This window comes from Drosophila pseudoobscura, chromosome 2 (assembly GCF_009870125.1).
Source record: "Drosophila pseudoobscura strain MV-25-SWS-2005 chromosome 2, UCI_Dpse_MV25, whole genome shotgun sequence".
NCBI classification, from domain to species: domain Eukaryota; kingdom Metazoa; phylum Arthropoda; class Insecta; order Diptera; family Drosophilidae; genus Drosophila; species Drosophila pseudoobscura.
This window is the reverse complement of record NC_046679.1, coordinates 9,180,650-9,196,070: the sequence shown is the minus strand read 5'-3', so window position 1 is coordinate 9,196,070 and position 15,421 is coordinate 9,180,650. Positions and strand designations below refer to the sequence as shown.

At 47.1% G+C, this 15,421-nt stretch overlaps 2 protein-coding genes across 3 annotated transcripts in view; one reads left to right on the top strand and one right to left on the bottom strand.

The window, feature by feature from the left end:
* LOC4801178 (uncharacterized) overlaps positions 1 to 15,421 on the bottom strand; it is a 70,566-nt gene that overhangs the window by 21,244 nt on the left and 33,901 nt on the right. The window contains exon 1 of one of the 2 annotated variants that reach the window (XM_001358275.5): positions 2,839 to 3,789. The exons of the other annotated variant lie outside the window; for it this stretch is intronic. Coding sequence (XP_001358312.4) covers positions 2,839 to 3,300 — 462 coding nt within the window. The 5' untranslated portion in view covers positions 3,301 to 3,789. Of the gene's footprint in view, positions 1 to 2,838; positions 3,790 to 15,421 lie in introns of those variants that run through there. 2 annotated transcript variants of the gene reach the window in all.
* Positions 14,049 to 15,387, top strand: LOC4801175 (uncharacterized). The gene is made up of 2 exons (XM_001358273.4): positions 14,049 to 14,207; positions 14,294 to 15,387. Exons 1-2 carry the CDS (start codon positions 14,199 to 14,201, stop codon positions 15,293 to 15,295), a joined length of 1,011 nt encoding a protein of 336 aa, XP_001358310.4. The 5' UTR covers positions 14,049 to 14,198; the 3' UTR covers positions 15,296 to 15,387.

Genomic DNA, 15,421 nt, shown 5'->3' with positions numbered 1-15,421 from the left:
ACTTAATTGGTAAAAACAGCAACAACAACGAAACAATAAAGACGGAGGACAAGATATTGAAGGGAGGTTGGACAGAGTGAGGGGGGAGGGGGGGAGGGGTCGCCTGGAAAAACCAACATCAATGAAAAGTTTAAGCAAAACAATAGCAGGCAAGTAAACAAAGTCGATGGATGTTGCCTGAGTGCCCTCTCAGCCCTAAAGAAGCTGAAAAGCCACCATCGATGTGTACTACCAGTGGTACGTACGTACATACATATGTATGTATAATCGTACCTACATATATACTGACTCACACAAAAGCCAATGCCGTGTCTACACTATACACTCGAGGAAAAATTATATCTATTTCCACTTTTATATATATTTCCATATGGATTCATAGTTGAGAAAAGCTAAATTGTATTCTTTTCAACTTTTGAATTGAAACCTTAAGAGTAGTTTTCTTCTACACTTTTTCTCTGGGTTTATTCAGCAATATATTTACGTGTCTGTGAGTCTTTTGTGTGATTGTATAAAGTAAGAAGCTTTTGCTGCTCCGCTAAGAAGTGCTCGGCAATAGTATTTACTCATACGCCATGTTGAACACAGAAATAATATCGACAACACAAGAAACCAATAAAGCGAACACAACTAAGACAGCCGCTCAAGTGAATTCGAAACAATTGAAGAGTACTCCAGCCATAATTATATCAAAAATATATATATATTTGTATGTTTGTCGAGGAGAAATAAAAACGCGAGGCAAACATCAGCCAGTCAGCAAGTGAAAAAGCCACCAGCCAAAACAAATAGACGTTGTTTAATTATTCCACAGAACAGAAAAAATATACGTCTGCACTCCGTCCGGAGTCCAGAGCGAAAGACGGCAAATTAAAGACATTAAAACTTTTAATAGCTTAGGCGGCCTTATCGAGGCTGACACCAGAACACCAGAGAGAGAGAGAGAGTGGGAGAGCGGCAGGACGACAGCCACAGACATGCAGAGACAAGAGACAAATTAAAACATGTCTTACAGGCACAAGATATAACTGAATAAACAGCCAGGGCAGCAATAAGCAGAGCAAACAACGATACCACAGTAAACGAACATTAATAATATCAGTCAGCAACTGGCGGCGTAATTACATTCGGATTTACAGAACTCTGAGGGATTTTACCTGGAACTCAAAGCTCTATCTACCTGTATTTTAAATATTTAAAAAATATACCATAGACAGATCGGATTAGATAAAGCTAGAAAGTTGCAGGGTTTTTCAGATGTAGCAGCAGAGAATTTAAGTACTTTCCAGCTGAATTGAAGAACCTATGGTATGGGTAATGTACATTTGCATAGCGCATACGCACTGCTGCCCAAGAAATAAAGTTGCAATACCAATTTTCCCGCCCTAGGCCTCATTTCTTTCATTTGTTTTTCAGCTGGCAGCCACTGAAAATGCGGTCATGTTGTCGTTGTTTATGGGCCACATAAAATAGGCGGCACAAGTAAGTAATAATCGCCAGCATTTGCCATATTTCACAGGCAAATAAACTGCTTTGCCAGTGGCGGGGTGTGGGTGGTTGGACCAAGGTTAGGCAACCGAAATGTCATTTAGCAATTACATAACCAAGCAAACTGCCGCAGGGTTGAGGGTTGGGGGCTTTCTCATTTAAGTATTTGCGCAAAAAGTCTCTCGCGAACATTGCGCAAAGCTCGGGCCGATGGCAATGCCAATGCCGGGCAATTTCACATCAAATTTGGCGTCAATATCAATTACCAAAACGAAGGCACGTCAACTGTCCGGAAATGAAGGCATTTGTCAGGGCTCACAATGGGCGGCGGGCATTCCAATTCGAATACTGGAACTGTCGAATAATTGCAAAACTAGCAACATCCTCCAAAAAATAGGAGAAGGGGAACGTGACGAGACTCCGGACAATGCCAATGCCAATGCTGCCTTGAAAATTTATCTGCGTTCAATTAAAAACTTTTCAAATTTCAATTAAATGTAAAATTGGCATATTTAGCCGAGACGCTTGACGAGTGAGTGAGCGAGCGAGCGAGCGAGCGAAGGAGCCAAAGAAGGACGACCGAACCGGACGAAATGGAATCAAATCCTGGGAACGAAAGGGAAAGGCGAACAACCATGAAGAAGCAGGAGAGAGAGAGAGCCAAAGGACCATTTACCATTCAGCATTCACCATTCGGCTGGCATAACTAAGCCTGGGGGATTATTTTGTCAATTTTAAATGTCCTGCCATTTACAGCATTCAAATTCAACTCGCCTTTGTTATGCCCCTTATGCCCCAGCTTGTTGTAGAAATGTTTATGAAGCAATTAGGGGCTCTGAACTGTGAACAATGCGCCGAAATGACTGCAACGGAAATTTAAAGACCCCCAGAACTCCCATACCCCAAAATCCAAGTGGCAGGGGCAGGGGCGGGGGCAGGGGCAAGCAGGAAGCCGAGGCATAGTCCTTCCAAAGCATCGAAAGGGTTTCTGTTTTGGCTTTAACCATTGTGCCGGCTCATCGTGACTGCAAAAAGATTAAAATCTTGTTACGCCTTTGCCTGATTTGGGCCTTTGTTGAGGCACAAAGATGACTGGCTGGTGGCCGATGGCTGATGGTGTGGCTGGCTTTCATTTTTGGGATCGGATCACCCTACTCTGATCCGCCCTGTTCCGCCTTGGAGAAGTCAACTTTCCATGTTTTTACCATGACTGCCTGGCCATTATCTGGCTCAGCTGCTGCTAGCGCCACACTGGAAGTTGGCTAGTTTTTCCCGCTGAACCCTAACACGTGTTTTGGGCAAGCAATGGGGGGCAGGGACGGGCTTGGTGGGTGAAAGATTTCATCTTACCTTGGCGCGCATTTGGGCGAGCACTTGGACAATGTCGCCGCGCTGACACGCATACATAAGAGTGCTGCAGCCCTCGGCGAGACGTCTTTTTATGGCCGACGACTGTGACACTGAATCCTGACTGAATCCTGGTTCGACCACTGGCACTGGCACTGGCACTGGCACTGGCTCTGTTTCTGGCACGTCCACTCCAACTTCCGCTGCCGCATCCGTGTCCGCATCCTGGCTGTTGCTCGGCATAGCAATGACTTTGTCTGGATGCCCCTGCTGCTGCCTCTTCTGGTGGTGGTGGTGCTGCTGCTGCTGCTGCCTGGCGCGTGTCCGACGTGGCAGTGGACTCTCGAATTGCAAATGCTTTTTCGCGGCCTTCAGACGAGGCGGTTTGGCCGGTCCCTGTCCATGTCCCTGCCCCGTGCCCGACATCGTCACGCGCTTCACTTCCGCTTTCGGACGCTTCTGCATCCTCTAATGCGGTTTATATTTGTGTTTGTTTCTTTTTCTGCTTCTTTTGCTCTTGGTAAGAGTATACTTGTCTTTGTGTTGGCTGTCGATGGTTTTTTCACTCATTTTTCGCTGCTTTGATGCATTTTCGGGTCCTTTCTTCGAAGTTTAATGAATTGCCACTTGGTTAGTTTGCCCCACAGCTTGACTGCCGGCTGCTAGCTGTTGGATGCCTGCTGTATGCCACCGCCTATGTATAATTAAACACTAATTTGTTTGCTCACAACTGCTTGGTTATGGTTTCGTTGATGCGGGTTCTTCTTGCCGCCGATAGTTTGCGGTGGACGTTGACAGTTTTGCTAGTTCAAAGTAAATACATTTTGGGCTCTTAAGCGTAAACGGAAGAGGGCGGAAGTGCGCGTACAAGGAAGAAACTCTTCGTGTCGCTGGCGTGTGTGTGCTAATATGCGCACGGCTTTCAGTCGAACGCCTTTTAAATTTTCCGCAGAACGGGGAATCGGGAGTAACGCGTGCGCCAAGCCGCGGCAACGGGCTCGTCAATAATTAATTTCGGTTTTTATCAAAGAGTGAGCACCGCGAGGGACAGAGGGATACACACATACACATACTGGCTGACTGGGGAATAGTCGAGGGTCGACAGTCGACAGCGAAATAGACAGCGAGAAGCTCGAGCTCAAGCTCCAGCTCCTGCTTCAAATCCCCACCCAGCAGAACCACTCCACACACACACCCTCTGTGCGCTTTGTGTCCTGTGTGTGTTCAGTGTGACGGGGGCGTTGACAGGAGCTACGGCATGTCGCGCTCTAAAGTATGCTATGAAAAATTCACTGCCCCTGCATTTGATTTAAATTTCCCTTTTTCACACACAAGCGCCGCACATTTCACGCAATATCAAAGTGAATTTTATCTGTTAAATCGCGTGGAAAATAGTTTTCGAAAAACTAAATTTTTTGGTTATTTTTGGCCACAAATTTCTGTAATCATTTGAATGCCTTCAAGGTGCTTAAGCCAAAAGAAGCTCTACGAAGCAGCCATAGTAGCAGCAGTAGCAGAAATCTGCAAAAACCTATCGAGCTGATTGCAAAACCAAAATTAAATTATATAAACACAAGAGCGCCAAAGTGAATGGAATTGGGATGGCGAATGAAAGTGGGAATTGGGATGGTGATTGGTGAATGGTGAATGGGAATGGCATTGAGGAAGGCAGGCGCTGCATTGATGGCAATGGCGATTGCCGAGCATTAAACTCGAAACGGCTGCGGCTTATTCCGAGTCTGTTTCCCGGCTTCGATTGTTGCCTTTCAAGCGATTTCCCATCCTCACCATCCTCCGCGGATTTACATTTCATTTGCCGACAAGGCGGCTGGCACTGCCGCTGCCACTGCATTGGAGTTGATGATGATTTTGGAATGGTTTACGAGGCGTTGAGCAGCCGCGGCAATGGGGCAGACGACGGGAATCGGGCTTTTAATAAATTAATAATAAAAAAATCCAAAAAAGAAGAAGCAGCAGTGGCCAGGGAAATGCAATAAAATGTTACTTTTCTCTTTGCCAGGCAACAACAAAAGGCAGTTTGAGTCCATTAGCCGGGGAGGCCAGAAAAACGATGATAAAGCAATCATCAGAGAAACGAGAAGAACGAATCAAGTTTTTCTCTGTTTTGTTCTTAGGCAATCGAGTACATTTTGGAAATTGACTGGCATCCTAGAAGTGCAAATGGCCCCGGCCTCTGATAATGGAAGTGGGACTATATCTCCGGGGCACTCCTTCTTCACCATTCGGAGGGAATAACATTATTGCAGAATAGCAATTAAACTGCAGCTGGCACACACACACACATACACATACACGCAGTCATTACAGAGGTTACAGTTACGCAAATACTTAGTCCTCTCTCTCTCTGTCTCTCTGTCTCTCTGTGTGGATATGGGCATCATAATCATTAAACTATTTGATGGTGTTGCCATAATTATTCTATTATTAAGTACCACAGCATTTGTCATGCAGGCAATGCCAGGAATTTCCTAGGCAATTCCCCCGCCATGTGGCTGCTGCTATAGCTAAAGCTATTGCTGTTGCTGTTGTTGCTACAGTAGTTGTTGCAGCTGTTTATAAATGATTAAGCCTGACCCACGTTGCGCCTGGAGGAACGGAGCTGCTTGCCTTGGCCATGGTCCTGCTGCTGTCGAAATGTATCTTTGCGGGCTCACACAATGTCTGTGATTGTGTGGCGGCGGCAGCCTCAACTATTCAAGTGTGTTGGTGTGGTTTCCCCCCCCCACCCACTTACTCTGCCACTCTGTGCGTATCTGTGTGGGCTGTGTGGATGCTGTTAAACGCAAACTTAGCCGCTTGGCAAATAAACATTTTAGCAAATTTACTACCAAACTGACAGCTGTCAGCTTTATAACCACCATCAAACAATAGCAACAACAAGCATACGAACAGGAGGAGGATGTTGGCAAAGGTGTGCCCAGACCGCAGCAGTAATAGTATTCGCCAAGAGAACGACAAAGAGAGGGAGAGAGCGACAACAACTAAATACATACACACACACACACACACAGGATGGTAGCTAAAGTAGCTAAGCACACAATAACACCACCCTACATTACACCACACACACACACACAGGGACACAGGGACACGGGGACACATGGATGGGACTGCTGCCAGGCAGTTTCACCCACTTAACACTTCATTGAAAAACCACTCAAAAGCCACTCCACCCACACGAGTGGTGTGGGCAGTGGCAGGAGTAAGCCTCTAGCCTCCTGTACAGCCGTGCAAATAAACGGTTCCGTGTGTGGATTGGATTGTCCTCGACTACACGGCTATGCGACTATTTTTCCCGTGTGTTTGCGTGTGTGTGTGTGTGCGGGACACTGGAGAAGCTTCAGTCAGTCGCTAGGAGATGGGGCCAGTAGTGCAGCTGCTTTATGATCCGAGTATGGAGAGAGAGAGAGAGAGGTAACGGTAATATTCTCCGTGCCAAAGGCATGCCAGCTAATTTTCCTTCAGCACAAAGCATTCCATCTCTTAGCAGGAGAGAGCCAGCGAGCGTGCGCGTATACTGTCCGCCGTATAAAAAAATATACGAGCGAACAACAACAACAACAAAAAATCACACAAAATGTTTGACATTTTCCTGAGAAATATGCTACTGCTGCTGCTGCTGCTGCTGTTGCTGCTGCTGCGGTGCGTTTGAGTCTCTGGTTCGGCCATTTCCCGTGCTCGCCCTTGGGCGGGATAGAACGTCAAGTGCAGATCTGTTTCGTGCACGGTATTCGGGGTTAATTACACACAAATTTTTGCACAGAATTTATATTAAATTAAGAAAACCGAGTTCCTTTGGCACTGGACTGACTGGACGTGTACATGGCCAGGCTCTACATGGCTCTACTGGAATCCACTGCACAACTGGCTGCCGCCGGCGCACAGGTGTGTCCGTGGCACAGTGTGAGTGCGTTTCGGACGGGGATCTGGCCGGGTGGGTCTTGGTCTGGTTGCTTGCATGAGTGTATGAGTGTATGAGTGTATGATTGTATGATTGTTTGAGTATGTGTGCTGTGTGGTCGGTGCATGCTCCGTGTTATTGTGTTGGACGCGACAGTTGCCATGGCAATGGACGATGAGCGAAATGGCCACTCGACGGGACGGGACATGCGTCGGTGGTGCTGGCTGCTCGGTCCTTTGCGTGTCAGAGTAGTCCAATCAGCGGGGCAAAGTTTACAAAAGTTCGGTGGCATAATTGGGTTAATACCCATGCCTTTTATTGGTTTTCGATTCGATGGAAATCATGGCCAGCTGGCCGCACTGGCAGTGGCAGTGGGGCACCCAGCCCGGCCAAGCCCAGTGAGTGCTTAATGCAACATTGGTGCACTTGATTTACGTGCTACAAGTTGTAGTGGTGACGCAAATTGAAATGGCAAACTGTCAGCTACATGAAACGCTGGCGCTCTGCTGGCTCTGCTGTTCAACTGCCAAAACAAAGGACTTAACTGCTGACACACTGAGGGTTAAACGTTTAAATTTCAATTAAGTCGAAAGCCCCACACACACTCCACTCTCCACACTCCACACTCAACACTCCCCACTCACTCGAGACCAAGACCCCATCAGCTCCATCAGCCCCATCAGCAACAGCAACAGAAAACGTTACAGCTCATAAATTTCTTGACTTGTGTCGGGATGTGTTAGTTTGGCCGACATACTACCACTCGTGGCAATAGCAGTAGCAGTAGAAGCCAAAGCCAAAGCTAGAAAAAATTTACCAGCAGTCGTGGTGCACGTCAAAGGCAGGAGAGCAGAGCTGCTGGCAGGGGGAGCAGCAGAAGCAGAAGCAGCAATAACCCTGGCTAAGGCGGCCAGTCACTTAAATGCCCCAGAAATAAACTGAAACTGCACACAATGTGCACAAGTTAAGGCAACTTTTGGCAGCTGCATTTGAACACTCACAAAGGGCAGTATTATGTTACGAGCAGCACGAATATCGGATGCCCTTACCCCAAAGATAATTGACAGAGAATTGATGGCTATCCTTGAAGGTTCTACTTGTAACATCAGATGTGGGAATCATTTCTACAAATTTGTTTGGTGTAATCCATAAAGATAACTTGAACCGAAAATGCGGTGTACTCTGTGCGGGGGAAGAGCACACTTTTTTGGGGCATGCTTGAGGCGTGGCCACAGCGCTGACATTTTCCGGGCAGCTCGCTGCAGTTCCTTTAATTAAAGTGGAGCAGGCATCCATCCTCTCGCCAGCCACCTTTTTCATGTGCCCCATGATTATCTGGCTGCCCACCTGCCATCGCCCTGCCCACATATGCGTGCTGCGGCTTATGCATTTATGCGACTGAACCTGGCATCTCATTGTGGACTCCTGTACTGGCTTTCCCACCCTTGCCTCTACTTGATGTCCATACCCGTACCCGTGCTAGTACCCGTACCCGTACCCGTACCCGTACCCCTACTCGACTCGTTCCCAGTGCCTTGTGTACTTGTTGATGATGTTCTGGCTAGAGCAGGGGCAGGAGCTGGAGCGCTGGAACACGGAGCATTTGCATGTTTGGTGCCAAGCGAAAAACAACAGACACCCGCATACTAGACACTCGCATACTAGACACTCGACTCGACTCGACTCGACTCGGCCTAGTAAGACACATGCGAAGGACTCCGTTTGTTTGTTTGCCTGTCCGCTTGCCATGGGAGGTGCTGGTTAGGTGCTGGCTGCTGGTTAGCTGGTTTTCTGGGTTTCTGGCTGCTTTCTTGGTGGTAGTTGGGGGCTGTCAAGTTGTCAGTTGCCGGACTCGGGAACAGAGCCAACTATGACGGTTGGGTGGATGACTTAAAAGCTCTGACAGGTGCACTCAGGCACGCACTTGCCGCATGCATACGTGTACGCATACGCATACGCATAAGTATGCGTATGCCTTATACGTCGCTACTTTGTTGTGCTAATCCTATTGGCAGGATGTTGCCACCCTCTGCTATCAGCAACATTGTACCGTATATTCATAGCTCAATTCATGCACTTCCGCAGCGAGGCAAACAGACTCCATCACACACCACACACCACTTCCCATTAATCCCCACCCAATCTGTCGCTCTGTTTGTCGTTTCATCAGTCACCTTCCCGCAGGAGAGAGTTCCCACTGTCTGACATGTGTGCTGTCAGTTTTTCACCTCCATTTGGCCCTTCCATAATTGGATCAAAGCATAATAATTACATAGATCAGTGGCCCGATGTTCTGATGCACCCTCCCAGCGAAACGACTTAATTGAACCGAAGGGAGCAAGGTGGCAAACTAAAAGATTAATTATCCCCTACCTGCACACACCTGCACACACCTGCTCGCTGGGCCCCGCCGATTGCAATTGCCCTGTGGGAAACGCCAAGTGCTGATTTCACTTAATTGCTGACACCTTTCAATGGGGTTCAATTGGGACCCGCCGGGCTCCCTCTGTATCTGTATTTGTATCGTTCTGGCTTTGTGTCCTCCTATAGCGCTGCATCTTCACTGGCGACACAATTAATTTTCCCTGGCAGCCGTTGCAATTACATTTTTTCATTAACGTGGGTGCCCCCACCCTGCTATCGCCTCGAAAGCCCCGCAGCCGCCGCAAAGGCGGCCATGCATCGCTAAGCGGCTTTGTCTCATTATCTCCAAGGTGCACGTATGTAAAGGGCGAGCAAATTAAGTGTTGCAATTCCATTGAGATTTTAATTCTATTTCCGCTCACACACACACACACACACACACACACACACACACTCCTACACAAGCGCATACAAAGGGCGTGCCCTTACCATCTCTAGCTTTGAAGTTCCTTCGGCTTTTTGCTACTATTCGTACTCGTACTCGTCTCGTACTCGGTGCGGTTTATAGTGCGTATCGCCATCAAAAATAGTTAACAGCATTGAAATGCTTTTAGCTAAAATGCGTTGCGAGCTCTCTCTCTCTCTCTCTCTCTCTCTGCGTGGCTATGCGTAAAAAGTTCCAGCCAGAAGAGCGAGACCACACAATCCCCCATCCACCATGCACCCTCTCTTCACGTCTGGTTTAATGCGTGGCAAATAAAATTATTTTAGATTTTATGCTGGGCGCACCCACCACACGTGGGGGCCCATACCCCAGGGGGCCGCCAACCAGGTGATAATATCGCGCTAAACGCCTCTGCACATCTTGGCAGCGCTTTAAATATCCTGCCACACAGCGCTCCCCACTTGCCCCACCGAATTTTGCAACATACTTATCGGGCAACATGAAGCGAGGCGACTGGGGAGAGAGGCAAAAGTTTAAACTGTTCACAATTTGCTTTGTTTTTTATTCGTTGTTGCCGACCGGCCGGACGGCCCACTTCTCCAAAAAACGGAAACTTTTATGAGAAATTGCAGCGAGCACAATAAATATTTCGTTTGTGTGTTTTTCAAAATATATATGTACGAATATAAGTTTTTTTTTTGTGCCATAAATTTTATTAGCATAAAATTCATAAAGCGCTTTTCGAAGATTTTTTTCTGTTTGCCAGCTGCCAGCTAAATTGTTGTGGCCCAGGAGCTTAAAGAGGAGAAATATTTCAAAGATTTGTAGGTTCTTTAAAGGTTCGATAATTATATATTAGGGAGGCGTTAGCCAATCGTATGGAAAATTGATTCCTTAATCGAATAAACTTATTTTTCCCGTAACAATTGCGATGGAAAAGCTCTTTAAACAGCAGTAAACTGAAAATTAATGGCTGTCCGGCACTGTATATTTCTAGACAAATGTACTTAGATCTCTGAATCTCTGAATCGATGTTTTCTATTAACGAACTAACCCTCTTAAATATCTCTAGCCTTCGTTTAGTTATATATTCAACCAAATAATCACTTTAACTTACCCTGGGAAACAGGTTAAAGTCCCTTTAAAGATCTCTCTTAAATCTTTCTTCAGAACGTGAATGCCACACCACACACTCGTCGGTTGTATTCACTGGTAATTGCTTTTCCTTTCAGACATAGTGTGGCAGGATTAACGCTTTCTCTGTCTCGTGAATGTACAGGATGTGGATGTACCTGCTCCTTCTTTGTAGCTTCTGTGTGGGGGGCAACAAACAAAAACTCCCAATGAATTTCAGGGACGGAAAGTCCCGCGAATGAACGAAAGTCGACCGCAGAGCTGGGTGGAAAAATTCGGGGAAAACCGCAGCCCATACACTCGTATGGAAGGAAGAATGCAAAACGAAAAGCTGAATATAAGGGGCTCTTCCACAGCCACTAAGCCAGCTGACAAGGAGCAGGTGCGACGATGACGCGTCGCGTTTCTGGCCAACTTCGAATCCAAACTGACCGCAAAACATTTGCACTTTGGACTTTATGCCAAGAAGTCCACGACGATGGCATCGGCGGCGGCGGCGGCGATGGTAAGGCCAGACGACGTCGACGGCAACGTCAGCTGCTTCAGCGCCAAATAATAACAATAAAAAACCCAACCAAAAGGCAGTTAAAACCAAAAACGCGAATCGAAAGCAGAGCCTCCAGCGATGCAAGTGTGTGGGGCAGAGGCGCAGTGTTGCAAAGGAAATGATGGACGCGTTGTTGGTGCCACCGCTGCTGCTGCTGCTGCTGCTGCCGCCTCTGTTGTTGTGCTAATTTGTGTTTGCGGCTTTCGCACATCAAACAACAGCAACAACGAGAACAAGCAGCCAGCAACCGCCTGTTGTTGCTGCTTCTGTTCTGTGTTGCCCCATCGTTGTGGTTGTCGGTCAGCACGAAAAATGAAGTTGACCTGCTTTCCGACGCTTTCAAATGTGGCACAAAGCAGCCAGGCCCTCTCCTTCCCTCAGCCGCACTCTCGCACACACATACACGGCCACACTTTTTCGATGGAACACTTCCGAGGAAAATTTGCATAGGCTCGGCCAAGAAATTATGCATGCCTCTGTTGATATTGAAATGCCGAGCAAGTTGAACTCAACTCAAAGCCACCCACTCGACCAACCGACAGTCGACAGTCGGCAGCCGAGAGTGGGGCCAAAGCCAAGTTAAGAGAAGTTAAGGAGAGCAAAGCCCCGGGAAAGCCAGAGGCGAGACGGCTTTCACTTTTCCCAAAGAATCGCCATTTGCAGGCGATAAACACGTAACACGGAAGGCAAGCAGAATAAACAAGGCGTGGTAGCAGCGCCGTCGACTTCAACTTCGACGTCAAAGTCAAACAAACGTTAACGCAAAAGGCAACGCCGACTACGGCATGCAAATTTGGCCAAGACGTCTGCTGTGCAGTGCAGTTGACGGCTCGGTCAACGTCGCTGCCCAGGAAGTCGTTAGAGCGGGAAAGGACACGGCAAAGCGGCAACCTTTGTGGGTCAAAAGTTAGGAGCGCCAATGAAACGAAAATAAAAGCGACCAGAAGTGTGCCACAAAAAATGGGAAAAACCAAATGCCAAAGCTCTCAATACCCTTGCGAGAAGATTTGTAGGAACCCCCCTTTGCAGTTTTCGCCACCGATCGTTGACAAATCGAGGCTTCAAAACCCAAGAACTTATTTGAAAGACTGCAAATCAAGAATATGCATACATATATTTTTTATAGCGCCTCCTTCTGTACATTTCACAATACCCTCTAAAAGGGTACAACAATGGAAAGAACAAACAGCGACAAAAAAATAAAAGCAGTGTCCCGCTTTTGACCACGAATAAATCAGTGAGCCAACATTGTACAGGCGAGAACTTGGCACAAATCCATTAGCATTAACACTAACATTTTCAGTCGCATGCATGGCACGAATACGACTACAGAATAATGGAAATCTATTTAGGTAAACTTGGCCAACATACCAGGCCGGGCCGTGCCGTGGTAAGAAGCGTTTTGCCTTTGCACTCTTTCACTTTTGTGGCTGTTGCTTAACAAACTGGGCTTTTAATAAATTCATTACTCTGGCACTTTATGGCTACACTCTCCAGCAGCAGCACCACCGCTACCACCCATGATGGCACCACTCATTCCCCCATCTGTGCAGTCTGGTGTGCAGAGAGTCCTGCATTGGTTTAGTGCAGTGCCTGACATTACGTATACGCCCCGTACATTTATGAACAATCAACTTTATAGCCCCACAACGACTTTGTATGTGGCGGTCGTGTGCGCACGACGAGTATATGTATTTCCCCTCTGGCTGCTCCTCCCCAGAGCAGTCCCTGTTTTATTGGCATTTGCACTTGTGTTTGACTTTTCTAAGATATTTTCAATTGGAAGTTATGTGTCGCAGGGAATTGTCTGTGGATCTATGGGCGTTGTCTGCCGCATCCGCATCCGCATCCTCATCTCATGGATGGAAGGGAGGCGCACAGCAATTTAATGGATGGCAACTGACGGATGTTCCTCGGGAAAGGGAAAACAGAGACATCCAACGAGTGCTATTGAATTGTAAACACACATAAATTCCTGCTTCGTGGAAAAAACTTTGATCAATTCAATGGAAATCCACTTAAAGTTTACCAAAAAATATACGAATATATTCCATTTTCCATTTAATATATAAATAAAATATAGGTTTCTGGGTTGCTTGCGTATCGATTCTGCTAGAATTGGAATAATAATAATAAAGTGTATTTAATTTCCCCCAAAATGACATCTAATTACCCATTTGGGCCATTTCCGCCATCCACTTACATCATTTTGGTGCAATCAGAGAGTCGCTCCAAGGTCGGCATTGTCCAAGAGGGCATTTAAAAATGTGTTAGCCGGACAATGGAGCGCACTGAGCGCAGAACAAACGACACGACAAACTAAAATTTCGCCCGATTAAATCTTGAAATGAAATAAATTATTGTGCACATCGCAGCGTACTGACCCAAATACAACACAAAAACAAAAATGGTGAATCGAGAATGGAGAATGGAGAGTGGGAATGCGAATGCGAATGAGATTGGGATTGGGAATGAAAAGGCGAAGGACCAACGACAAAAACGCTGATTATCGCTAATTGTGCCCAAGGAAATATAAATTAAACGAGCTGGGACCCAAGCGATACACAAAGAAGGCAACGGAACGGCTTCTGGCTACTGGCTGGCCACTGGTCGACCCTCGCTTAAATTAATTTGAAACGAGTCTTTAAATATTCGCTGCAATTTATTTGATCGATAATTGAGCAGGGCAAGGTTGGCGATTTGCGGACAAATTGCCCGGCCTTTGATGAGCAAGAGATTGAGATTAATTGAGGCAAGGCACAAAAACACGAGCCCAAAAATGGGAGCAGTAGTATTTCCTTTCAATGTCAGACAGTCTCGACTGGTCGGGTCCATGCTCAGTAAAGTAGTATAGTAGGCAGAACTAGACAAACTAGATCAACCGAGACGAGTCTCGTTTCAAAAATATACAAAAAAAAATTTAGCTATACAATTTGGAAAAGACAAAAATTATGAGCCAGGTAGGGAGGCTATGACAATTGGATCAGACTTTCTGAAATGCTTGAAGGCTTTCACTGACATCATTTTATTTCTGATACCCAAATAGAAACAGTCGAAGCCTGCGAAGCTGACCAAAATTTCAGTGTTACGGAAAATGATAGGTTTGGACAAAAAGAAGCCAGCAAAAGACTACGTTGTACCCAACAATTCGGTTCAGAATCTGGAGAAGCCGGGCTTCTACGATCCCACAATCAACGCAACGGACACACAGCTAAGCGGCAAAATGACACACAAGTGCGCCTACTGCCAGAACTTGGCCAAGAACTTTCTCTACCTGGAGAGTCTCATCCGGAACAACACGGAGTCGGCCAAGAAGTGCAGTGTCTGCAACGCCTCGCTCAAGTACCTGGAGCACGTCAATCGCAATGTCCGGCAGGTGTTTGGCAGCTTTGAGTCGGTTATAAAGGCGGATCGTGCGTTGGCCGCAACGCCGCCTGGCCTGCCCAAGTACTCGGTGATGCCCACGCAGCGGGCCGCAGGCGGTGCCGTTCTTACTTCGCAGAAGTCGCTCAAGACCCTCAAGAAATCCAAGTCAAAGACTAAGGCCGTAAAGGGACAGAAATTGTCCAAGTCGTTGAAGCCACTCAAGTCGATGAAGTCCTTGAAGTCCTTGAAGTCGATCAAGTCTGGAAAGATAAGCAAGTCGCTCCAATCATCCAAGTCCAGCAAGAGCATGGGCAAGAGCAAGCACCAGCTGAAGACTGGTACCAAGAGCCAAACCGGCCGCGGCAAGATGGTTCTCAAGCGGAAGTACAGGAAGACTGCGATCAAGCCACCAGGCGGCAAGATGTCGAGCGGCGGAAGTCTGTACCGCAGTCTGGCCGCCAATCGCTCCAAGATGGCTGCCAGTCGCTCCAAGATGTCAGCCAGTCGCTCCAAGATGTCGGCTAGTCGCTCCAAGATGGCCGCCAGTCACTCCAAACTGGGAATCAAGGGCGCCAGCAAGCAGAAGAAGCTGCCCAAGAAGAGGTCGGAGGGAGTACCCACTAGCATCAACTGGAAGCTGCTGAAGCTGAACATGCCGAAGCAGGTCCCCCTGGTCCATTAGAGGGAAATAACACTCGGCAGAGACGTAATACTGGTCTTCTTTCCTAAAATTCTCAGTCCAGAAATAATATATACCACTAATTTGAAAATCTAGTATTACTTTTATTTGGGTTTTGGGTGGACGTCA